This window comes from Lonchura striata, chromosome 18, assembly GCF_050655825.1.
Source record: "Lonchura striata isolate lonStrDom1 chromosome 18, ASM5065582v1, whole genome shotgun sequence".
NCBI lineage: Eukaryota > Metazoa > Chordata > Aves > Passeriformes > Estrildidae > Lonchura > Lonchura striata.
In genome coordinates, this window is record NC_140720.1 from 12,800,147 (window position 1) to 12,823,538 (window position 23,392).

The 23,392-nt window shown below is 46.0% G+C and overlaps 4 protein-coding genes across 5 annotated transcripts in view; 2 read left to right on the forward strand and 2 right to left on the reverse strand.

The window, feature by feature from the left end:
* Window positions 1-7,725, forward strand: part of LOC110474896 (germ cell-specific gene 1-like protein) — an 18,820-nt gene extending 11,095 nt beyond the window's left edge. Inside the window, exons 2-5 of the mRNA XM_021538690.4 lie at window positions 1,163-1,210; window positions 3,034-3,186; window positions 3,406-3,517; window positions 4,261-7,725. Of these exons, the coding sequence (XP_021394365.1) occupies window positions 1,163-1,210; window positions 3,034-3,186; window positions 3,406-3,517; window positions 4,261-4,516 (569 nt within the window). The 3' untranslated portion in view covers window positions 4,517-7,725. The remainder of the gene's footprint in view (window positions 1-1,162; window positions 1,211-3,033; window positions 3,187-3,405; window positions 3,518-4,260) is intronic.
* Window positions 7,726-7,844: 119 nt separating this feature from the next.
* DHRS7C (dehydrogenase/reductase 7C) lies at window positions 7,845-15,336 on the reverse strand. The gene is made up of 7 exons (XM_021538698.3): window positions 14,488-15,336; window positions 13,866-14,021; window positions 11,634-11,746; window positions 10,470-10,680; window positions 10,114-10,206; window positions 8,931-9,086; window positions 7,845-8,440 (listed from the first exon to the last, which is right to left on the reverse strand). Exons 2-7 carry the CDS (start codon window positions 14,017-14,019, stop codon window positions 8,232-8,234), a joined length of 936 nt encoding a protein of 311 aa, XP_021394373.1. The 5' UTR covers window positions 14,020-14,021; window positions 14,488-15,336; the 3' UTR covers window positions 7,845-8,231.
* A 611-nt stretch (window positions 15,337-15,947) lies between these two features.
* On the forward strand, window positions 15,948-17,515 carry BLOC1S3 (biogenesis of lysosomal organelles complex 1 subunit 3). Its single transcript, XM_021538696.4, has 2 exons — window positions 15,948-16,088; window positions 16,646-17,515. The coding sequence occupies exon 2, from the start codon at window positions 16,649-16,651 to the stop codon at window positions 17,129-17,131; it is 483 nt and encodes a 160-aa protein (XP_021394371.1). The 5' UTR covers window positions 15,948-16,088; window positions 16,646-16,648; the 3' UTR covers window positions 17,132-17,515.
* Window positions 17,516-17,775: 260 nt separating this feature from the next.
* CCDC61 (coiled-coil domain containing 61) lies at window positions 17,776-21,045 on the reverse strand. 2 transcript variants are annotated; one of them, XM_085556533.1, is made up of 14 exons: window positions 21,005-21,045; window positions 20,007-20,167; window positions 19,844-19,926; window positions 19,591-19,748; window positions 19,389-19,517; window positions 19,219-19,294; window positions 19,054-19,136; window positions 18,853-18,965; window positions 18,680-18,758; window positions 18,511-18,575; window positions 18,342-18,420; window positions 18,209-18,272; window positions 18,051-18,117; window positions 17,776-17,962 (listed from the first exon to the last, which is right to left on the reverse strand). In XM_085556533.1, the coding sequence occupies exons 2-14, from the start codon at window positions 20,152-20,154 to the stop codon at window positions 17,865-17,867; spliced, it is 1,242 nt and encodes a 413-aa protein (XP_085412659.1). In that variant the 5' UTR covers window positions 20,155-20,167; window positions 21,005-21,045; the 3' UTR covers window positions 17,776-17,864. The 2 variants fall into 2 exon arrangements, with proteins under 2 accessions (XP_085412659.1, XP_085412658.1); XM_085556532.1 differs by having other exon boundaries at window positions 20,007-20,301; window positions 20,361-21,045.
* Window positions 21,046-23,392: the final 2,347 nt, after the last annotated feature.

Genomic DNA, 23,392 nt, shown 5'->3' on the forward strand with positions numbered 1-23,392 from the left:
AATATATATTTGGGATCTAAATTACTTCCTGGATTTCCTCTTGGGCACAAATATTTCTACTTTCTTAATGTGATCTCATCTTGCATAAATCAAAGCAGAAGAGGAATATTTAATCCTGCTAAAACATGACATGGAGACTTACTAGCCATAAGAGGTGGCATTTAATTTGGGCTCACTCTGCATATGTAAATATTATTAGAAGGAAATCATTGAAATAGTTTTCATATTTATATGAAATTATTAGCTTGCCATTACAGAAACTTTCTAGTAAATTTTGTATTTTTGTATAAGGGAATTGCTGATTCAAGAATTCGAGCATTTCTTGTAAAACCAGATCAACATTAAGTTTTTCCTTTGATTGTCCTAATCAGTTTGAAAGCAACAGGTAGAACAGAACTTCAGAGAAATCAAAGCAGCTGTCACCTATGCCATAAAATACAAATATTTTCACTGTCAGCTGTCCTGAAGTCCAGTTCTACCAGAAGTTCTTGTAAGTTGTGCAGTTTCAAGGGGAAAATGTCAAAGATCAGAGCAAATTACGTGTCCAAAAGCCACTTTTTACCCATGCTCTGGGCACCAGGCTTGTGTAATTTGAGCATCTGCTTTGGAACCTCATTTTTGGAAACTCATGTTTTCTGATTTGGTGCAGTTAGGAGCTGGAAAAAAACCACCCAGCATGTTGAGATCAGAGATTTAATTCCGAGAGCTTTGTTCACAGCATCTGTGTGGGGGGCAGGAGTTCATGTGGGTTTGAAAATCAAAGCTTACAGGAAGAAATTGGAATGAAGCTTAGGGGGAATTTGTGTGAGCAGCAGCCGTGAGGAGAGCAGCTCTGCCCTAACAGGAGATTTCTCCCAGGCTGCCACTTCTGCAGAGGAATTCTCCTCTCCTGGCTCTCACAGCCACCTCCCCATGGAAATGAATTCACAGCCTTTCTCCAAGTCTTCCAGGCAGGTTCCACCTTGTGAGGACTCTGCTCAAACCCCAGGAGAAGGTTGATGTGCCAGGGTCTCTGTGTACACTAAAAACAGCCTCTCCCCATCTTCTCACTTTCTGCCTGTATGATAGATTCTGCATTTTCTTCTTTCTATTAATCTATTTCTTTAGATAATTACAAAATCCAAAATAATCCTGAATTTGATTTATTTTTTTGTTTTTTTAGGTGAGACATGTAGAAGCTTTATCAGTCTGACTCCAGCTTCTGATCGAGGTAGACATGTATATTTTTTGTCTGTAGTCAAAACTTTCCTGATCACACTTTCCAATATAAGTATTCTGCATTAAATAAAATTAATCCATTTCAAAAATGCTCGCTTTAATCATAAAGAGTATTTTTTCTTCTTTATTTAGTTTTCCAACTCCAAAATTAAGGTTATATGACTTATAATATCAATGCATGCCTTTCTGAAGACACACCACTAGAATATGAATGGCTTTTGAAATTTGAATATGGGTGCTGGAAGTCCAAATTTGTGTATTTTTGCCCTCTGTCTCCTCATACTTCCATATTTGCAGCCAGGAATTCTGTGGCAGTGTGTGAACATCCACCAGGAGGTTTGTGTGCTGAGGGGATTGAGGGAGCTCTGCTGTGCACCAAACCAGCCTTGGTGGAATCTGCATCCCTGTGCCTTACTCAGAGCTGTGAGGAGACGTTTCCATTCTCTTCTTTCAAAGAATATTCAATAATTCTTAATAAAGAAAAATGAATTCTTAATAAATAATTAGAATTCTAATTATGGAATATTTCCAATATTCTTATAAAACATTGCTGTGTGGAAACCCTGCCCAGAACAGGTTTGTGTTCTGCACATGGTGTGTGAGCCAAACTCAGGGTGCAGCAGGCTCAGCCTCCCCGAATTTCTCCCCCCTGGCTCTCACACACAGGGCTGATCCCTGTTCAGTGCATTTCTTACAAAGCCTCACTGGCCAAAAATGTTCAGATGCAAACTCTTACAGCTGGAGCAGCCAGAACTGTTGGGCAATGCAGCATCTGGAGTTCCTGATGAAAATCATAATTTTTTACAGAGATAGATTTTCTGGAGAAAAAAACCATGTCCAAGAACACCCACACATAACTTGGCCCAAGAATTTCATGTCTAAATGGCCCATGAATCAATTGTCCAAGCCAGAATTTGAGTTACACACCACACAAATGCTGCCTCCTGCCCTTGGTTGTGTCTGGTAATCAAGGATGTGTCCCAGCAGTGTTTCAATTTTTAAATTATGATTGTTTGTGCACATCTTCACGTGAAATCACTGCTTGAATCTACAATGTGTCTCAGGACACATTTGGTTTTTAAAAAGTTTGGGGAAGACCATTTGCCAGATCTTGCTACAGCAAATTTGGACACAAGGAGGCCTCCTGCTCCTGGCTGTGGGACATCAGCACGCTAAAGGTCAGACAGCAGGCTGAGAGACTTTAATGGGAGGATTAATTTCTTGCATAAGATGTAATTACCAGATCTCCAAAAAGAGGGGAATTAGCAGATTACTAGGGAAATGAATCTCAGCGAAACCTGGAGGCTGTCTGGGCTCATGAAGGCTTCTCTGTCCAAAAACAATCAAGATGCTGTTTGGTTCAAAGTTAAGTCTGTGGGGAAGATTTTATTGAATGACTGGACCCACAGGCAGTGTAGGTGTGTGCATGGCCTCCAGGCTGTTTGTTAGCTGCTCCTCTCTGCACTCAGAACCGTGACAGCAACAGTTCTTTTTATATTGCCAAAGCTTTTATATTAACTTTGGTTCTTTTTATATCAACTTTGGTTCATGGTGATTTTAGGGTAGCTACAGAGTATAAAACCACACTGTCCCACCTTCTGAGTGTGTAGGAGAAACATGCAACTGCTTTTCCAATAATTATAATTTGGGGTGTCCATTGACACTGGAGTCCTCCACAGATATTCTCACTATCACAGCATCCTCACAGCCCTTGTGTTTCTGCTTAACTTTGCATGAACAATACAAATGAAGAAGGAAATGGTGCAATTCTGGAATGATTGCTGATAATATCAGTGCTGTTGATTTGGTTTCCAGGGGTTTTATGGCTGTCTATTGTAGCAGAGCTTCTCTACGTGGTTTTGCTCCTGACTGGGAACATTCTCATGTCAGTAGAAATATGCTACTACAGCTCTGTCATTGATGGGCTGAAGATCAACGCCTTCTCTGCAGTGGTCACCGTGTTAGCAGGTACAGTTAAGCATCCCCATTTCACAAAGTGAAGCAAAATTACATGGGAAAATATTATTTTCACTTAAGCATTTCTTAATGTCGTCTATTTCAAATGTTATATTTGTGGCTTTTGCTATCTTTAACTTAATTGTTTTAATTTGCTCATTTTTTGTTTCGTTGTCAGGTTGGTTGCCAAAGACTAAATAACTGATATTACTATAACATTGTATTTTTTAGGTCTTCTGGGCATGGTTGCTCACATGATGTACACGACTGTATTTCAAATGACTGTAAATCTTGGTCCTGAGGACTGGAGACCTCACACTTGGGATTATGGCTGGTCCTATGGGTACTGACTGGTTTATATTTGAATTATGTCTAATTTATAAGCAATGCCTTTAACTAATTTCACTTCTGAGGATGCAGCTCAGTAACCAGGTGTCATCACTGTTCCCTGGGAGAACCTGACCCCACCTGAACCTTCCAATTCATGCTCATGTGGCCATATTTTTACATGCTGCTTTTAATTTCACACATTTTTAACAAACTGTATTTTTAAATATTTTTTTTAAATTCTGTTTTAACATTTCAGAGTTGATGTCCTTTTTTCTCTGTTTACCACACCATGCATTTCCTCAGGAATGCATTTCAATGCTCTGAACCTGCTTTCCTGAGATATGTAATAGCTCTTTTTAACACATTTGGGTACCTCACATTTTTCTCAGTGTCCCCTGTGAGATTTATAGTCATAATAACTGCACCTTTTAACTTTTTATGCATTCCTCTTTTTTTTTTTTTAATAAACTACTTTCTGATATTAAGCTCTAAGGTTAATAGAGAAGTAAAGCTTAAATAGAGCTTAAATAGAGAAATTGGAGGTCGGGTTTCATTAAACAGGTTTGCTAAATGTAGATATTGCAACAAGACCTGTAAATGGTCATTGATCAAGAGTATTTCTCCTTCACCTAGCCTGTTCATCTTTCCCTTGCAACACAATCAAACATAAGAGGTGTTTTCAAAATTAAAATAGAAGGACTTGAATATGAAAATGCCCTGCTAATTTCTGCTAATTTTTCTTTTTTTTGTTTTCAGCCTTGCGTGGACCTCCTTCGCTTGCTGCATGGCTGCAGCTGTCACCACTATCAACAAATACACAAAAACTATCTTGGAATTCAAGCACAAAAGGAAAAAGCTGGAAAGGAGCTTTAGGATTCAGTACAGGTTTCCTGAGCACACAGCTCCAGAGAAGGTTTGCAATGTGTATGTGAACTCTTTCCAAAACACCACAGACGACCCCACACACGCCTTGAGAAGTCTGCGTCACCTGGCCACGATTTCAGTCCTGTAAAGCTGAACCTGATCTCCAAGCATTCTGTAAATCATAATCCTAGATCCAAACAAAGCAGTGCTAATGAATAAAATGTATCAATGTGTAGCATTGTTTATTTTTCTTAATAAAGAAATTGTATTTCCTGGATGTTTCAAGGAAGTCTTGGTATTGGAAAAGAAGATTCAGGTGGCTCGGTTCAGATAACAACAGTGACACAGCTTCCCCCCAGGTCTAGTTTTTAAGCAGTTTCTAATGGTGATAGAGAATATATGAGTTTCTTAGAATTTTAGAGCATCACTCCACCCTGATTCTTTATTAAAAAGTAAAAAATTCCATCCTGAAACCAAAACCCATGAGAAGCAGGGCAGCAAATAAAGCATGTGGTGCACAGCTTGGATAATTTTTTGTGGTGGAAGGTTCAGTCTCTCCAAGAAAATCTGTGGACCTCAACTTATGGTTCAAGAGTTTCATCACACACACACAGTGGATTTGCTGTGAAATGAAGGCTGGTAGAGGGAACAGGTTTCAGTGGAAACACTTACTTAAAATAAGAAGGCAAAATAAAATTGGGAAGATTGATAAGGAGGCAAACTGAAATCTGAAAAATACCTGGTTGTGGACAGCACACAACTCATCTATGGAACCAGGAATCATTCTGGGAACAGAGTCAGAAAGAATCAGAATTTGATGTATACATTTATACATGAAGAATCTATAATCAGATTAAAGATGGGGAGGTGGGAATGATTGCAATCATCACAGATCAGGAACATGGAGCTTCCTCATGGAACTGAGCCGTGGGCCTGCTTGGTTGGACACCAGATTTCCTTCACTTGGGTGATTACTCCTGTTATTGAGCCCCTTGGGAAACAATGGGTGGCACAGGTCTTACACAGTCTCCTGAGCAGCTCTGGGCTTTGGAAAAGTCCCCATATATCTTTATTCAGGCAATAAATAGAGTTTGAGCTTGTTATGCCAGCAGGAACTGTAACAGGTCAGGTTATGGCCAGGGATAAGGTGGAGCTGATAACAGAGAAGCATCATTAAGAAAATCATTGGTGGTAAGAGAGGAGAGTTTTTGTGCATGTATTGAATATATTCAAGAAATGAGATTTCCTGACCTCATTGGCAACAGGTCCCAAAGCTTCCCTGCTGCAAGTGTAAAAACAATTTCTTGAATCAAACCAGAATGTCATTTGTTCCAGTTGGTGCCCACTACCTTTTTCTTTCTTCTGTGCATATTTGATAAGAATCTGGCTCCATATTCCCTACACCATCCTACCAGGTGGCTGCAGATAGCAGTAAGGTTTGCTCTGTAATCTTTAGAAAAGTCTGTTTTTATCCTTTCCAGTGCTCTGAAACTGCCACCTGCAGTCCAGCAGGGGAACAAAGCAGTTCCTAGAGTTTGGTGCCCACTCTGTTAGGAGCAGTCTCAATCCCTTGACCAAAACACAAGATCTTGATTCCTTCCCCTCGATTCACTCATTTCTTTGGGATGGATATGTTTCTGACATCTTCACCAACAGAGGAATTATTTCTGATTCCATCTGACTTTCTGCTTTTTGTCAACCCTAACTCTTCTTTACAATAGATTTTTACCCATCTCATGCTGTTCCTGGATGTCATGGAAGAATTTCCACCTCGTCCAGGAACATACTTGGTTGATGCCTCCAAGTCCTTTGAAAAATCCAATTTATGCAAGTGCCTTGTTTTTTTTCTTAGCCTGCATGTTACTAACACAGCCTGACAGTCTCTGCCATATGCTGTTTCCTCAGGATTGTTTCTTACACAGGTTTGCATGCATATAAAGTGCTGTGGGTGGGCAAGGGCTTTTTACGTTATTGTGCAGTAAGAATCCACCCAGATCCATTCTTAAATTTCAAACTGTGTGTCTTTCTCATGCAAACTATTCAAGAAGCTGCATGTTTTCTGCTGGATATCTGGTAAATAAATTCACCTGATGAAATGCAAGATTTCTTAGCCCTATTTGAAAGCCACAATTTTATATTCTGCCTCTTATTTTAACTTTTGACACCCAGTACATCCTGGAACCACATTATTTGAAAGCAGAGGAAAACCAGCAGCATTTTTATTCTGATTCATTAGATCCAATCAATTTTGATGAATATGGCATCTCAGTAAATTTCAGGCACAGATCTACAGCAGTCCTGGTTACCACTGGAAGCTAATGAGAGAAATTGGCACCTCTGGGATGCAATTCCTGTTATCCTGAACTTGTCTTAATATTTATTTTTCTTATCATAATATTTTTATGTGCAATATATTATCCACAGGTGAGAGAGAGAAACAGAGAACAAGAAATGAAATAGAAAACTTCATATTAAATAATAGATTTCCCCAGAGGGAAAAAAAAAAATATTATGTCTAAAATACCAGTGGAGAAACCTCATCTTCAAGATGAGAAAAAGCCACTGAATTAGAGAAAAGTGTGACCCATTTAAAAGGTCATCTAATCCTTCTTTTCTTTTAGGCAGGATAAACTAAAGCTACATTGCTTTTTTACAGATGTTTCATTAATCTCTTCTTTAAAGCTTCTGAAGACAGGCATTTGAAAATTTCTGTGGCAATCTCTCCTTTGTGCTTAACTATTCTTAGCAGAAAATGCTGTGCCTGTAAATCTCCTTGGCAGCAATTTTAGCACACTGTCTTACTCCAGCAGGCATAGAGAGCAGTTCAGTCCTGCCTTCTCTGCAGAACATTTTAGGAATTTGAAAATCATTAATTAAGATATCACTGTCTTCTGCTTTCTAGATTTAAAAAAAAATCTGTTTTTAGAAACGTTCTTGATGGGATACTGGTGTAAGGTTCAAGTCCCTGCAAGATGACAGATGTTCCTTTGCCCCCAGAACTCCTTTCATGTTTGGTGATTGTGTTATGAATGAGGTATATGTGAACAATGCATATTATATGGCTCTATGCAGATAGTTACTATATGTATTACATGATATTGATTAGTTGTGCTTTTGTAGTTAAAATGAAGATTTCAGTAGTTAAAATAAAGACTATGTATGTTGGGGGGGAAGGGTTTTTTTTGTTATTTTTAGGAATGAGATACTTGCTTCGAGGAACACCTAAATCTTCCAAAGGAGAGGAATTTATGGTTTTCTCATCAGAATAAACTAATTTCTTCAGGCCTTGCTCAGACTCGAAGACGCCAGGGGATTAAAGGAAACAGTTGACATACAACAGAGTTTCTTGTTTTAAATAGAATGTATGCATAACCATGAAGGATATATGAATATGCAACAAGTGTATTGTTTTAAAGGTGATTCCTTTGTTCACAAGTCATGCTTTTCACAATTTAGTGTCCAAGAGCATCCGGATGTCCGTAATTCTTTGCTTTTTATTGTCTTGTAATTGTCCTAACTCTAAACTTTATTACTCTAATTGTATTACTATTTTTATAACCATTTTATTATTATTAAACTTTTAAAATTTTAAAAACCAAGTGATTGGCATTTTTCGCAGTATAGAAGTGAGCTGGTGCTGGAAGTTATGTGAGCAATGGGATTTGTAGCAGCAAGAGCAGTTTGGTTCCAGTGGCACATTGGATAATCCCTAAAAGCAGAAGAGTAGAAGCTTTATAGATGATTGTGTGTGTCAATAATAGTGGTGTTATTCTACTCATAGAAAGCAGCACAAGTCACTGACATTCAAAACAGAAACCTTTTTTTTTTCCCAAGTCAAAAGCAAGGAAAATAACTGAACAAAATTAATTTTCCTCTTCTGTCTTCAGCTTTTCCCTAATCCCTGAGGCAACAATGGCAAAAAACAGCTCGGGGAAGAATGTTCTGATGTAAACTGCTGCTCTGGGGATGGGATTGGCCATAAGCACCTCCTGCTTCTTCCTGCTCACCGTGGCAAGGACCTCCTCTGCCACCTCCACGGGGTGCACACCATAGGACACCTTCCTGAAAAAGACTAAATGAGAGAGGAGTGAGAGCTACAGACAGGCAGGAAGGCAGGCAGGCAGGCACAAAGGCACACAGCTAGTGAATCAGTCAAAGCAGTTTCATTTCTATGTACTTTCAATGCCTTCCCCACTCCATTCTCCTCATCAATATGTGGCCAAGATCTTTTCATAATTGAGGTAAAATTCTTACAGTCCCTAAGGGTAGGAGAAATCTGAGTGCAGTGGAATTGTCCTTTTGGACCTTTTGTGCTCTCCTCCCCCTCCATTCCTGAAGCGCTGATACATTTATTTTCTTTTTTATTTATGTTAACATTGTCTCATTTCACATTCCTTCTCTTTTCACCTGGCTAATATTACCTCTCCAATATCTCTTTTCTTTTGCTCCTCATGCCCGTTCATCCTTTCTGTCATTTCCATTATTTTTCTTTTTTTTTTTTTTAACCCTGGAAAAGCCTCCCTCCTGCTTTATGTGCCTCACCTTCATCCACCCAGACTTACATTTCCAAATAGATGCCTCCCAGTTGCCAGGTGCTGGCTGGCGATGGTATGAACAGATGAAGGTTGGACTCACAGTGCTGACAGAAATATCAAATTCTTCCATTTCAGCTCTAAGACAATCAAAAAAGCCTACAGCAGCATGCTTGGAAGCAGCATCTAAAAGTAAAAAACACACATATGAATGTTTAGAGATATGATTTCATGGAAGCAGGTGTATAATAAAACACCAGTGTTTGGGAAAATGAGCACAGAATGATTAACCAAAATGCAAAAGAATTATTTCAGACAGTGAAATTATCGTATGACATCTTTAAAACAAGCAATAAGAATAATAAGAAATAATAAGAATAATAAGAAATTATCTGTATAGGACATCTGTGCATGCAGTCTCTTGGCCATGTCAAAGAGCACATTCTGCATTTCCCAGTCAGAAACTGCACATCCTGGGTTAGGAAATAACAATTCTGTTATCCTGACAGCTCAAAAATGTCTTTGGTGGTGGAATTGTCCCTGAGATGAGTCCTCACACCTGTTTCTGCAGTTTGTAACACATCCATAAAATGCAGTGGGACACATGCACTGCTGGAATGCAGTGCTCCTCATGCTTTGTAAACTAATTAGCACTTTGCCCTGCAGCAGCTTTCAATGCTAAAGTGAACACTTCTTTATCTGCTTTTAGAGCCTTTTTATTGAGAACAGTAGGAATAAGATGACAGTGTGTGAATCTTGACCAACAAACAGAACTGTATGCTCAGTGCAGCAGAGTTGCAAAGTGCTCAATCACTTTTATTTGCCTCAGTTTACAGGGAAAATCAACCTGTGCATTTCTAGGTGGGCTCTGGGAATAGAGAGATGCTTCTCCATGCACTCATTTTGACATTCCTTCTTCTGGCAGCTTCATATCATGCTATTTCTATTTCTATTTCTATTTCTATTTCTATTTCTATTTCTTTATGCTAATAAATATTGGCTGGGGCATTGTAAAAACTCCCAAGTCCCCTAGGCAGCAGTCACATTTCTAAGGTAGCATTTTAACTATTTCCAATTGGAAAAAATTTCAGCCAAATGCTGTAGCAATGCCAAATTTGGATGCAAATTAGCACTTTTAATAACCTATGATGAGTGTCATGGTCTCCTCACAACTTTTGCATTAGAATGAATGCTTTTGCAATGTGTGACTTACAAGCTGCACGAAATGGAATTCCTATTTTCCCTTGGATGCTATTAATTAGAACAATTTGGCCAGTTCTCCTTGAGATCATGTTGGGGAGAATGGCTGCAAAAAGAGAAAGACAAGAAAGAGACACATAAGTAAAGGTGTATTTAGTGAAAAGGAGCAACAGCTGAAGTGTAAATAGCACAAATTCACTAAAGGTTGTCTCAATACTGCAAGAAAAAGTATCACAAAATCCAATAACTGGTAATTGTCTTCTAGACCTCACCTGAATTCCACATGCAGAGTTGGTTCCAGTGTTAACCCATTTAATTGCCAATGTGCTTTAAGTGGTAACAGAAAAAAAAAAAAAAAAAAAAAAATACCTTTGGTTAATGTGATAGGTCCAAAATAGTTGGCATCCATGATCTTTTTATCAAGTTCCAGTGAAATGCTCTGCACTGCTCCTTTCACCTTCATGCTTGCATTGTTGATCAGTATATCCACACAGCCATAGCAGTTCAGGATTTCCTTGGCAACATCTCGAATGCAGCTTATGTCTGTGATATCCAGAAGAATCAGCTTTGGTGCATATGTCTGGTGAACAAAAACCTCATTTCAGTCAGTCTGAATGAATATTTATTATATACAAACTGTATCTGTAATTGTATTTCTATTTCTATTTCCTTGTCTTGTAAATGAATTTACCTTGATACTTGGAAGTGTTTTTGTCATTCTCACATAAATTTAGGATTTTAAGATCATCTCACTGTAAAAAGAAGATAGTTCAGCAATGAGAGCCGGGGTTGTTCAGCCTGGAGAAGGCTCTGGGAGATTTTAATGCTGCTTCCAGGGCCTGAAGGGGCTCCAGGAAAGCTGGAGAGGGACTTTGGACAAAGGGATGGAAGGACAGGACACAGGGAATGCCTTCCCACTGACACAGCGAATGGCTAAATTAGATATTAGGGGGAATTCCTCCTTGGGAGGGTGGGGATGCCCTGGCACAGGGTACCCAGAGAATCTGGGGCTGCTCCTGGATCCCTGGCAGTGCCCAAGCCAGGCTGGACAGGGCTGGGAGGAGCTGGGACAGTGGGAGGTGTCCCTGCCATGGCAGGGGTGGCTCTGGGTGGAGTGAAATACCTGAGACTTTCCCCCAAATTATGAAGAAGCTCAAAATGAATTTGATCTTTAGACCTATCTCCCACTCCTTGAGCAAACAAATGATATGAAAAACTGACAGCACTTCCTGCCATTAAAGGAAACATTTGAATCTATTTTATCCAATTTATCAGGCAAGTTCCTCTGCTGAGGATTTCCAGCTGGTGGCTTGTGCAGAACCCAGGATATGCTCCACAGGATTAGAGCAGGATTTTGGCATCATGTCTCTCTGGATGTGTTTGCTGTTGGTACCTGGGTGACCAAAGCCATCACTGAGAGCAAATCGTGTTTCTTGGACATTGTTTTGCTGGAATTAAAATTCCATTGTTTTACTGGAATTAAAATTCCATTCTGTCCCTGAGCAGGGCTTATCCCAGGCTATGAACACCTACCGTGCTGGGGTCTGTCACACTAATTAAAGCATCATACAAGGCTTCCAACTTTTCCCACGTCCTGCCACACAACACAAGCCTTGCTCCTCCTGCATGAAACACACGAGAACATTCTAGGAGAGAAAGACATTAAAAAAATAATTACAATAGTGGAAAATTGATTTTGATTATTTTGCTTGAAATGGGATGCTGATTTTGCAAAGGGTGTTAAATCCCTGCTTTAAAATTCTTTAATTTTAAATAATATGAGAAAAAAGAAAGCATTGATTTGTGATAGTACATAGATGAGAAATAAATTAAAATTAAATTTAATGCAATGGGATAATGCCTGTGTTGAATGGGCAACAGAACAACCCCAGTGCTGTGGCTTGCTGTTCTCTAGGAAATATTTCCTCCAGATTTCAGCACCCACAGGAAATCCAGTTATACTAGTCTACCCATTTTAGATTTCTTAAATGACTATGTTAGACTCTTAATATCTGTATGGAAATATTTATGGATCCACCCTTGTAGTTTTGCAAACCTGTGCAGCTGGAAGATTTTATTTAAGTAATCTTTTTCATTATTTACAACAGTAATTTTATTATTTTTTTTTCTAACATAGAAGGATTCTTAATTTAATGCCCAAAAGAGTATTTGCCAGAACAATTATAGCAACATTTTCCCTATAAACAACAGTTGAGGCAATCTTGTGAAAAAAAATGAGAAAAAAACTCCAATGTGGACAGCAATCAAGGTGAAAAGAGAAACCAATGATGTTCTCTAGAACTTCCCTGAACTTTTTTGAGTTCCAGCACTCAGAAGAAACAGGAACTAGGTTTCAATAACAATCACAAACCACTGAAAACATCTTCAATCATCACAGATTTGTTTCTCTTTTTTAACTTTGATGAATATCCCCTTTAGTCCAGAAATTCTGGCATGTAGGAAAAGAATTTGGTGGTTTCCTTAGAGCCCACACCCACAGCAGCTGGCCACACAGCTGGAATTTTAAAGCTTGGAATGGATGGCCAGCACATATGCCAGAGTGGAAAGTTAATTTTGCATTATTTGGACTCATTCAAGCCTGCAAATAACATCCTGGTCAACCTATGGGATACTGGTCATAGGTATATTTATATATAATAATGTAATGTAATGCAATATTATAATATTATAATATTCAATATATACACTGTAATGGAATGTAATGCAATGTAATATATATAATATTATATTATATATAATGTAATATAATATAATATTATATATAATGTAATATAATGTTATATTATATTATATTATATTAATAATGTAATATAATATAATAAATGTAGCATAATTCAATATACAACATATATAATGTAATATAATATATAATATAGTATAAATATAATTATATTATATATATATATAAAGGAACATGTAAAAAGTAAGGTGACACCTGTTCATGCAGCCACCCTGCACTGACAGCCTGTGAAATGAGATCTTACAGTAGCAACATGCTAAAAATAACACTCTGTGTTCTTCCAAAACCTCTCCTTCCATTGAATCAAATAAACACAAAGCTCTGCAGCTCCTACTCCTGTACCAACAGTTCCCATGGCTGAGGCTAAAAAGATACACTTCAAAACCATAGGATTTGTTTATAAATATATTTATTAACTCCTGCTTCATCCAGCCAGTTCTGAAAGTATCCAAGGCAATGTGTGCAAGTTTACCACCCAGAGGGTCGCTCTCTGGCTAATACTCATCTCTTGGAGCCAGTCTCATAAGTTCTCAGAAATAAACATTATTTCTGAGAGCTTATGTGATGATCTTATTTATAAGCATTATTATTATTACCCTTGATAGCTCAGCTACCTCAGATGGCATAAAAGTAGCAGGATGGCTCCTGTGACAGGGTTGTAAACAGAAAAGTTTTAATAAAAGGCAAAATAAAAAAGCTCTTTACAGAGAAAAACCTAACGAGGGCAAGAGGTTCTTGCTCCTGCTAAAAAACTTCACAAAAGTAATTTAATTCTTTTGTTCTCTTCTTTTCTCAGGTGGAACCTTTTGGCTTCTGTCCAATTGGCTATCCTTAAGTTTGAGGTGAAGTCCCCAAGGTCCTATGAGATGTCTTTTAACCAAATTGAGGAGAGAAACTTCTGGGTTTTTTTCCTTTTTAAGGAGACAAAAAGTAACTTGTTTACTCCATCAACAGGGAGCACATTCCTACATCTGGCTGCTTCTGAGAAAAAGGAGACAACTCACCCTTGCCTAGTCCAGAGATGGCATCTGTGATCACCACCACCTTGTTCTGCACCGCTGACTTGGACAGCAGCCACCTGACTGACTGGTAAATATAAATAATTCCACTGATCCCCAAGAGAAGCAATGGCAGAGCAAGTACAGAAAACACACCCATGGCTGTGGGGAACAAAAGACCACATGAGAGTACAGCAATCACAACACACATTCATTATTTTTCAGTTATTCCTGGTGTTTTCTGATATAGAAAATATACTGATCAGCATGTCAAAGCATTTGAAACAGTAGGAAGGTAATTGTCCAATCAATGGTGCAATATTGTTTTTTTTAATAAACAGGGCAATGTTGTTTCTTTGTCTGTTTTCCTCATCTTTCTATGGGCTAGGCAAATCTGGGTTCCTTTTATGCAAAATTACTGTATGTAGGCAAGACAATAATAAAAAATATATGTATGCATGTATAAATATATGTATATCCTATTATGCCTTGAGGCAAAATATAAACACTGAACTTTTAATTACACTGCTATTATTAGAAAACAGAGAAAAAGCTTTTAATCCAAATTTCAGATTAAACAACAGAAGCCTTTTCTGTTCTAAAAGACAGAGAAAATACAATCACTTACCATGGCTATGAAGTCTCCAGATACAGACAGACCATTCTATTGTATTTTTGCAATTCCAGGTTTAATTAAGATCCTTTAGCACTTTCACAGAGCACTGATTTGTTGAGGCTGAGTGAGAGTGGCTATGTATGGCCTGGTGGCAGGGTAAATATAGCCTGGCAGAGTGATCTGCATGCCTGACCTACCCACCAACAGCCTGGGCAGCCACAGAAAAGCTCTGAGAACGGGATCAATCCACCTGTACCAAGAACCAACCCTCCTTCTGGCAATTTTTAACTTTTTTTTCTCCACAGGAAAGTTCTTCGTACAGTATCAATTCACTTGTACCACCTCTCCTTCTGTCAACGCTTTAATTTCTTTTTCACAGAAAAGCTCTTGAAACAGTATTAATTCAACTGTATCAAGAACCACATCTCCTCCTCTTGATTTTTAACTTATTTTTCACAGAATAGCTCTTAGAACAGTATTAATTGACTTGTACAAAGAACCACCTCTTTTTCTGTCGATTTTTAACTTCTTTTCTGCCTCTGCCAAGGTCGCGGTTGAAGCGCTCAGGATGGTATTTGGTGTTCAGACTCAGATGTTTATTATTTCTTATCTATTATTATATTATTTCTTATCTGTAAGACTATCTACAGTCTTGCAAGTCCCGATTTCTACAGCATTCTACTGCCAAGCCAAAAAATGGCTAACCATCTTTTTCTACAAGGTCTTTTAAGGCTAAAATATCCAATTAAGAAATGACACCTAAGTAATTTTTACTTTTAACCCAATAACCAACCACCTGTCCCCCGCAATTTGAATTTTTCTGTCCAATTACAAAATACCACAAAGCACACACTAGAGATAGAGGATTTATTTGGGTTCCAAGTGATTTGTTTCCAAATGAACCAGAATAAAGTTATAAGAAATGTAAGAAATACTAGGAAAAACTCAGTTGAAAGAACTAGATAGCCCACAGTGTGTAAGACTGTAAAGATAAAATGATATCATGTCCATTAATATAATGAAAAATTGTAAAGAAAAACTGAGTTATCTGGTAAAATGCAGATATACGTTGAGTGCATTAACCAAAACACCCAAATCTTCAGAATCACAGGAATCTGAGTCAGAAATACCAGAGAAATGCACTGAGAAAATACTAGAAGTACCAGTTATGCACTGCCACCTTCAGAGCACTGCTGGGAACACCAGAGGAACATTTAAAAATTGGTCTAGAGGGTGATGCCTTGAGAAGGCTGGCCTAGAGCAGAGGCTGGACAGAGCTAAAGAATAAAGCAGGGATTTATTAAACAATCTCCTCATGGATCCACCTTGGGCAGTACCAGAGCCCAGCCAGGGCTGCACCCAAGATGAACCAAAATGGTCACGAGGGCTCTCACTTTGGTAAGTTCTGCTCCATTAGCATATTGGAGTTAATTGTGCAATTCCAGCTTTAGGTTATGAAGCCCCATGGTGTGATATTACGCATTTATATTATATGAAATCTGGTTTCTCTCTTTATCGCGCGTTGTTTGCGCGCCTGGGCCTGCGGGAGCCGCCACTTCCGGGTGCGTCACGTGGGCAGCGCGTCATGTGACCCGCGGCGCTGCGGGCCGGAGGTGGGAGAGACCCGGGGGGACCCGGGGGATGTGGGGTCACCGGGGGATTCGGGGTCACCGGGGGCATGTGGGGTCACCGAGGGATTCGGGGTCACCGGGGGATGTGGGGTCACCGGGGGATTCGGGGTCACCGGGGGATTCGGGGTCATCGAGGGATTCGGGGTCACCGGGGGGATGTGGGGTCACCGAGGGATTCGGGGTCACCGGGGGATGTGGGGTCACCGCGGGGATGTGGGGTCACCGGGGGATTCGGGGTCACCGGGGAGATGTGGGGTCACCGGGGGATGTGGGGTCACCGGGGGATGTGGGGTCACCGGGGTATTCGGGGTTACCGGGGTATTCGGGGTCACCGGGGGATGTGGGGTCACCGGGGGATGTGGGGTTACCGGGGGATTCGGGGTCACCGAGGGATTCGGGGTCACCGCGGGGCTCTGGAGCCCCCGGGATCGCTCAGCGGGTCAGAGCGCGGGGGATGGGGAGCGGCTCCGCAGGGTCGAGGCCGGGTCCCCCCGGTGCCGCTCCCGGTGCCGGCCCTGACGCCGCCCGTGCCCCCCCAGGCCATGGCCGCCCCCCGCCCTCCCCGGGTGGTGCCGGGCGAAGCCTCCGAGAGCGACTCGGAGCCAGAGCTGCTGGTGGAGACGGGCGGGGAGGCCCCCGCAGCCGGGCTGAAGGTGCCGGGCGAAGCCTCCGAGACGGAAGAGGAGGAGGAGGAGGAGGAGGAGCAGCAGAGGCCGAAGACGCCGCCGGTGCTGGCGGAGGAGCCGGCGGCCGTGTGGGCGGGCGGCCCCTCGCTGCTGCAGCAGCGGCTGCGGGAGGGCTCGGCGCGGCTGCGGGCGGCGGTGGGCAGCGCCCTCCGGCAGAGCTACGGCGGCGCCGCCCGCAGCCTGGGCGGGCTGGAGGGAGCGCTGGGCCGGGCGCAGGTGACCGCGGCTGCGGCCGCGCACTGCCTGCGCCTGGCCCGCCGCGACCTGTGCGCCGTGGCGGACACCATCGACATCGTCACGGCGTGTCAGCTCCTGCCCGACATCCGCGGGCAGCTCTGACCGGCACCGCGTTCGGCAGCCCCGCTGCGGCTGGCACCAGCACTGCTGTCCTCGGCATCGCCACTTGTATCTGCCGCGGCAGGGTCGTCAGTGCAGCATCCTGCTGAGGCTTGAGTTGTGGTGACATCGAGTCGTGTTTGCAGCACCCCGCACTGACCCTGAAGACCTCCTCACCACGGTGGCATCGTCACCAGTGTAGCCACAGTGACACCAAACAGTGGTTTTGGCACAGAGACCGCCAGCCTGGTGCCCCAGGACCTGCGTGCTCCCCTGGCCAGCTGCCACCATCCCTGAACTGCAGCCTGGTGCTGGCTTGTCACCATTGTCCCCAAATGCCGCTGTTTTATGTGACATGGAACTGAATAAAGCTGTGGTGGTGTCAGAGCTATAGTGGGGAGCTTGGCCAGCACTGTGAGGGCAGAAGTGTTGCAGGAGCTGGACAGAGTAGGGTGACATGGGTGCTGGTGTCACATTTGAGTTTACTGGTAGCCCAGGGGATTAAATTGGTGGCCTGGGTTGTATTCCCCATGTCCCCAAGCACTGGTACTGTCACCATCTTGCGATGTCCCTGGTGCCCCCAGCCCCAACACTGTGTCCCCCCCTGGGGACACTGACCTCGCCCCATCCCAAGAAGGACACTTGGCTCTGGGGCCAAAGAAGGGTTTATTTGTGGGGACATTTGTACCAAAACTCCAGAGGACACAGGGAGAGGGTGTGTGTCCCTGGAGGGGGGTCACATGCAGGTGTTCAGGCTGTCCATGTACTCCTGCAGAGCCTGCAGCCGGGCATCGATCTCAGCCAGTTCAGCTGAGGGCTCCTTGGAGCGGTTCTCTGGGGAGGTCAGTGCAGGAAAAAAGGGTTAACAAAGGTCTGGATTGGGGTATCCCTCAACTATCTAGGGGCTCAGGTAGGGCCTCACCTTTACCAGGGTGCTTGCCAGCAGTCCTGCGCACCGGCAGCTTGTGGCCGGCAGCTGGGCGAGGCACCTGGGGGGAGGTTGGGGTCACCAGTGACCTTCTGGTCCCCTTGCTTTGGGATGAAGAGGGGCGGGGGAGCCCCAGAGGGGCAGCCACTCACCACAGAGGGGCCATTGCAGAGCGAGGTGCTCAGGGGTCTCCGTGTACGGGTCACTCTCCTGTCCCTGCCCAAGGGGGGTGATTAAAGGGTGCTGGAAGGGATTCCCAAGCATCCTGCCCTACCCCAGCATTACCTGCAGGGCACGGGCTCGGGGCGCTCATGGCCTTTGCTGCCAGGGCTCCCTCCCAGGCGCCAGCTCCGGGAGCTGTCAGCTGCAGGGAGAAATGGGGGTGGGGGAAGCTGAGGAAGGAGCCCCAGCACGCAGTGGGTGCACCCCCAGCCCTCCTCCTGCCCCCACTCACCAGACGAGCTGCGCTGGTGGCTCCTCGCTGGGCTGCTGCTGCCAGAAGCCACTCCACGCCGCTGGCTGCACCCAAGGGAGATGGTGGTCAGGGGGAAGATGGGGCTCGAGGGAGGAGGAGACCTCCGAGTACCAGGGAGGGATGGTGACGAGCTCTCAGCACCGCTTACTTTCTGAGCTCAGCTTCCTTCTGCCGGTGCTGCCGGGCCCTGACAAAGGCAGTGGGGTCGAAGCGTGGTGGGCGGGAGCCTGGCAGGGGAGGCAGAGGAGGGGATCAGGGTGAGGAGGGAGCGAGCCATGTCCTGTCTCCACTCCTGGGTGTGTGCTCCCAAGTGTCCCACACCTGCAGGTGACAGGGACTTTGGCGAGGGGTGGCCCCGGCTGCTCCTGTGGCTCTCCAGGGATGCCGAGCGTCGCTCCCGGGCACGTGGGGCCGGGCTGGCAGATTTCTGGCGGCTGCCAAGAGGACCAGTACCATCATGGGGGGACAGGGGGACACCCCACGGTGGTGAGGGTCCTCCTGTAGGGTTCACCCCAGCCTCACCCTCTCCTGCAGGAGGCCAGTTCAGCTGTCAGGTTCTTCACCCGCAGCTGCAGCTTCTGCTCTGACGCCTTTGCCTGGGCCAGCTTCGAGGGGGGAAGAAAGGCTTACTGTGCATCTGGCAGCCCCCGTCCTTTCCCAGAGCAACTCCCACCCCTCCCAGCCCACCTCTGCAGCCAGCTGCCGGTACTCGCACTGGTGCCGGCGCTCTGCTGCCCTCTTCTCCTCCAGCGCCTTCCACAGCCTGGGAGGAATGGCAGGGGGTGGTCTGGGGGTTCTTCCTCACCCTGAGAGACAGGAACCCCCAACCCCATCCTGGTGTCACCAGCCCCACTCACGCATCCCGCAAGTGCTGGGTCTCCTCCAGGCGCCAGGCCCGGAGCTGGCCCAGCTGCTCCTGCAGCTCCCGCACCAGTGCCACAAGGTCCGGCCGCCCCGCGTAGGGCAGTGGCAGCGGGTAATGGATCCTGGAGGAGAACACGAGCAGGGGGTGAGGCTGGAGTCACTCCCCCGTGACTCCTGCCTGGTGTCCCTTGTCACCTATCGAACTCCACAGAGTAGACCAGGATGAGGTAGCGCTTGGTGTTGAGGGGGGAAGAGGTGGAAGGGGGAGGCCGGCTGATTGCTCCCACTTTCCGACTGTGCAGGGTCTCCAGGTCGGTGAAGGTGAGGAGCTCCAGGCTGACAGAGTCGCTGCTCTGCAGAAAGTTTGAGAAGCTGGAGGGTTCAGTCCAACACACACCCCAGCCCAGGTACCCCCAAAACACCGTGTGGGAGAGCAGCACAGCCACACCTGTGTCAGTGCCGACTCCAGCATGCTGCAGAAAATGCCAAACTGCTTGAAATTCCCCGTTTTGCGGGTCAGGTCCTCGATAACTGCGAGGAGCAGGGAGATGTTTCGGTCAGTGGCAGCCGTGGGAGATCCCCTCAGCCCCCAGGATCCCTCCGGCACTCACAGGCGGCATCGAACTCTCCCCTCCACAGGTCGCTGGTGCCGTGAGCCTCCACCTCCACCCGCAGCGTGCTGCGGCTCAGGGTCACCCGCACCGTGTGCGCCCCGGGCCGGAAAGCGCACTCGGCCTGCAGGTACCGCGGCTCGCCCATGGCACCAGGGGCTCTGCGGGCAGAGCGCACCAGGGCAGGCAGGGGCACCCCAGGGACACAGAGGGCACCTGGGCAGGCAGGGGCACCCCAGGGACACAGAGGGCACCCCCAGAGACACAGAGGGCACCCCAGGGACACAGAGGGCACCTGGGCAGGCAGGGGCGCCCAAGGGACACAGAGGGCACCCCCAGAGACACAGAGGGCACCCCAGGGACACAGAGGGCACCCCAGGGACACAGAGGGCACCCCCAGAGACACGGAGGGCACCCCAGGGACACAGAGGCCACCCCAGGGACACAGAGGGCACCCTCAGAGATACGGAGGGCACCCCCAGAAATACAGAGGGCACCCCCAGAGATACAGAGGGCACCCCAGAGACACAGAGGCCACCCCAGGGACACAGAGAGTACCCCCAGAGACACTGAGGGCACCCCAGAGACACGGAGGGCACCCTGGGCAGGGAGGGGCACCCCAGGGACACAGAGGGCACCCCCAGAGATACACAGGATGCCCTCGGGAAAGAGGACCCCCGCTGGAGGGCTCGGAACAGCGGAGCTCGGGTGGGCTCTGGGCTGGTGAGTGCAGAGCAGGAGCGAACGGGGAGCCCACAACGCCACGAGCGGACCCTGGAGCTTTTGTTGACTTGGGCTCTGCTGGGGGCGGGCGCAGCGCGGAGGGGTGGAGAGAATACAGAGGAACAAGGGGAGAGCCGTGCTGCCTGCGGGGCAGTGCGAATCCCAGCGCTTGGCGGGCCCGTTCAGGAGGTACCGAGGGAGGGGAAGCGGGGGTGGCCGAGCCCGCGGTCTCGCTCAGCCGAGCGAGCAGCGCGGCCGCACCGCGGGAGCCTCACCGCCCGCCGCCATCCGCCGCGCCTCGGCCAAGCCCCGCCTCACCGCCCGGCCCCGGCCCCGCCCCGCCCCGCCCCGCCGCACCCCCGCCTCATTGGCTGGCCGCGCCGCTCTCCGCCGCTCATTGGCTGCTGGAGCCGTCCGTCATCGCAATGCCGTTAGCCGCTCTGCGCTGCCCGCCGGCCTCCCGCTGCTATTGGCTGTCCGGCGAAGCCCGCCTCCTGTTCGCGCTGCGCCATTGGTTAATGGAGCTGTCATTCATTTTGAGGCGGAGGTGGAGCCACGCCCTCTCTGCTGCCTGAGTGGGGTGGAGCCATTGATGGCGGCCGCGTCCCGTTCCCGTGTGGGATACGAACGGGATACTGTGCCCGGGACAGGACAGAACCTGAGGCACTGCAGGAGGGAAGCGACAAGAACCTCGAACCTGCTTTTATTAACCAGTGAGGGACTGCGGGATGCCCCTAGAGGCTGCAGGACTGCACTGGAGAGCCCCAGTGTTTGGGATGATCCCCTCCTGAAATGGTTGGAAGGGGCATCCCCAAGGCTCCAGAACCTTGCAGGAGGTTGGCCCCCATAAAACATTGGGGAGGAGAGTAAATACAGCCCTCAGCACACCCCAAAACCGCCCCAGGGACTTCCAGCAGCCCTTCTCAGCCTTTGTCTGGGCAGTGGGTGGCACTGGTGGCATTGTGAGCGCCCCACATCCAACTTGGGACCTTCAAAATGGCACTCCGGGCCCTCTAAATGAGTTTGAGCTTTAAAAGCATAAACCTTGCAATGTATAAGTGTGGTTTTGTAGCGCAAAAATGCCGGTTTGGAGCATAAATTGACTGGTCTTCCACGTGTAGGATTTGGTGATTTAAAAGTGATGCTGTTTCCCTTGATTTTGAGGATTGCGTTGTGTAAATAAAGGTTTGGGAAGCTTGGGGCTGAATCTGAAGAGTAACACTTTGGACCTTATGCACAAGCAGAGGCAGGATGAGAGGTGCAGGGCACAAATGCAGACCCAGAGTGACTCGGGAGGTGTTTTTGACTCTGGGGGTGACTGGGGCTCCTCGGGCAGGTTCTGGGCTCTCTGCCCTGGCAGGACTAAGAGGCCAGCTGGCCACAGCTCTGGTGGTCACCCTGGGGTTTGCTTTACTCCTAATACAAACGTGTATACTCTAACAAATATTCAATATCACATATATCATACCAGAAATGGTGCGAATTATATCTACTACACATAACACCTTGGACCCCAGCACACCCTGAAGGGCCTTGCTTCACCAAGGCCTGTTAACCCCTGTCAGGAAAATTAATCTACAAACATCAGAGGTTTATGTCCAAAAAGGAGACACAAGAGTCCTTCTACTTTATTCAAATAAAGGGAGAGGTCATGGGGCATTCCCCTGGGGTCTCTCCAGTTTCTGGAGGATGTAGCCCCAATTTTCCACATTTCCCTTCCTCTTTCCCCATTGCCTGAAGTACTTGAGAGGCTCAGACTTCCCGATGTGCCTGATACCAGAAATTTCTCTCTAATGTATAGCACTCCATTTAAATTTTTAATTCCTACAGAATTTAGGGTTTTCCCCCATTGTTTCTTTCACTTTTCAATATCCCATTTATCAGCGAACCTAAAGCTTATTTGTAAAAGCAAACATCTTGTTTCCATTCATCAATGAGTGGAATCCTTCCCATTGTTTCTTTTACCTCTCAGTGCCAGTTTTACCCACCAGCAGACCCACAGCTTGTTTGTGAACACAAATCTGCTATTTCTCTCATCCCCAAGCCCCTCTGTGACCCCCACGCTGGTCTCTGCTGTGCCCTCGGGAGCTTTCCGTGGGGAGGGACAGCAGAAGATCCCAGGGACCTGTAATGAACAAAGTTCCCAGTGCTGGGTGGACGGGGCCTTCTTGATTCCCATGGCAACACCGGAACAGTTGCTAGCTCTAGTTAAGTGCTGATATTGAAATATTAATTAGCTAATTGCTCTGTTTGTTTTCTCTAAACCACTTGGAGATCACCTACCCCCCCCACCCATGCTGCCATTCTAGGACTGAGATGCAAATAGGGGAAGCCATGGAACCATAGGAGCGTGTTTTGGGGGATAAGGACACCCCTAAATGAAGAATTAAACACAGCTGAGGGGGCTGGACAGGTACGGTATGCTGGCTGAGGAAAACGCATCCCCCGATGGATGTTTGACCTGTCACCATCACCTACGGAGGATGAGACTAGAGTGGGCTGTGGGAAGCAGGAACAAAGGAGATTTCCCTGGTGTCATCACAAGGAAAGGAGAGGGGACAGCTGCTGCTGGGGATTTCAGTACCAGACTCTCGAGCTCCGTGTCGAACCCCCTGCCCAGCTGATCTTTTGAATAAAGAGCTGACCATTAACAAAGGCACAAG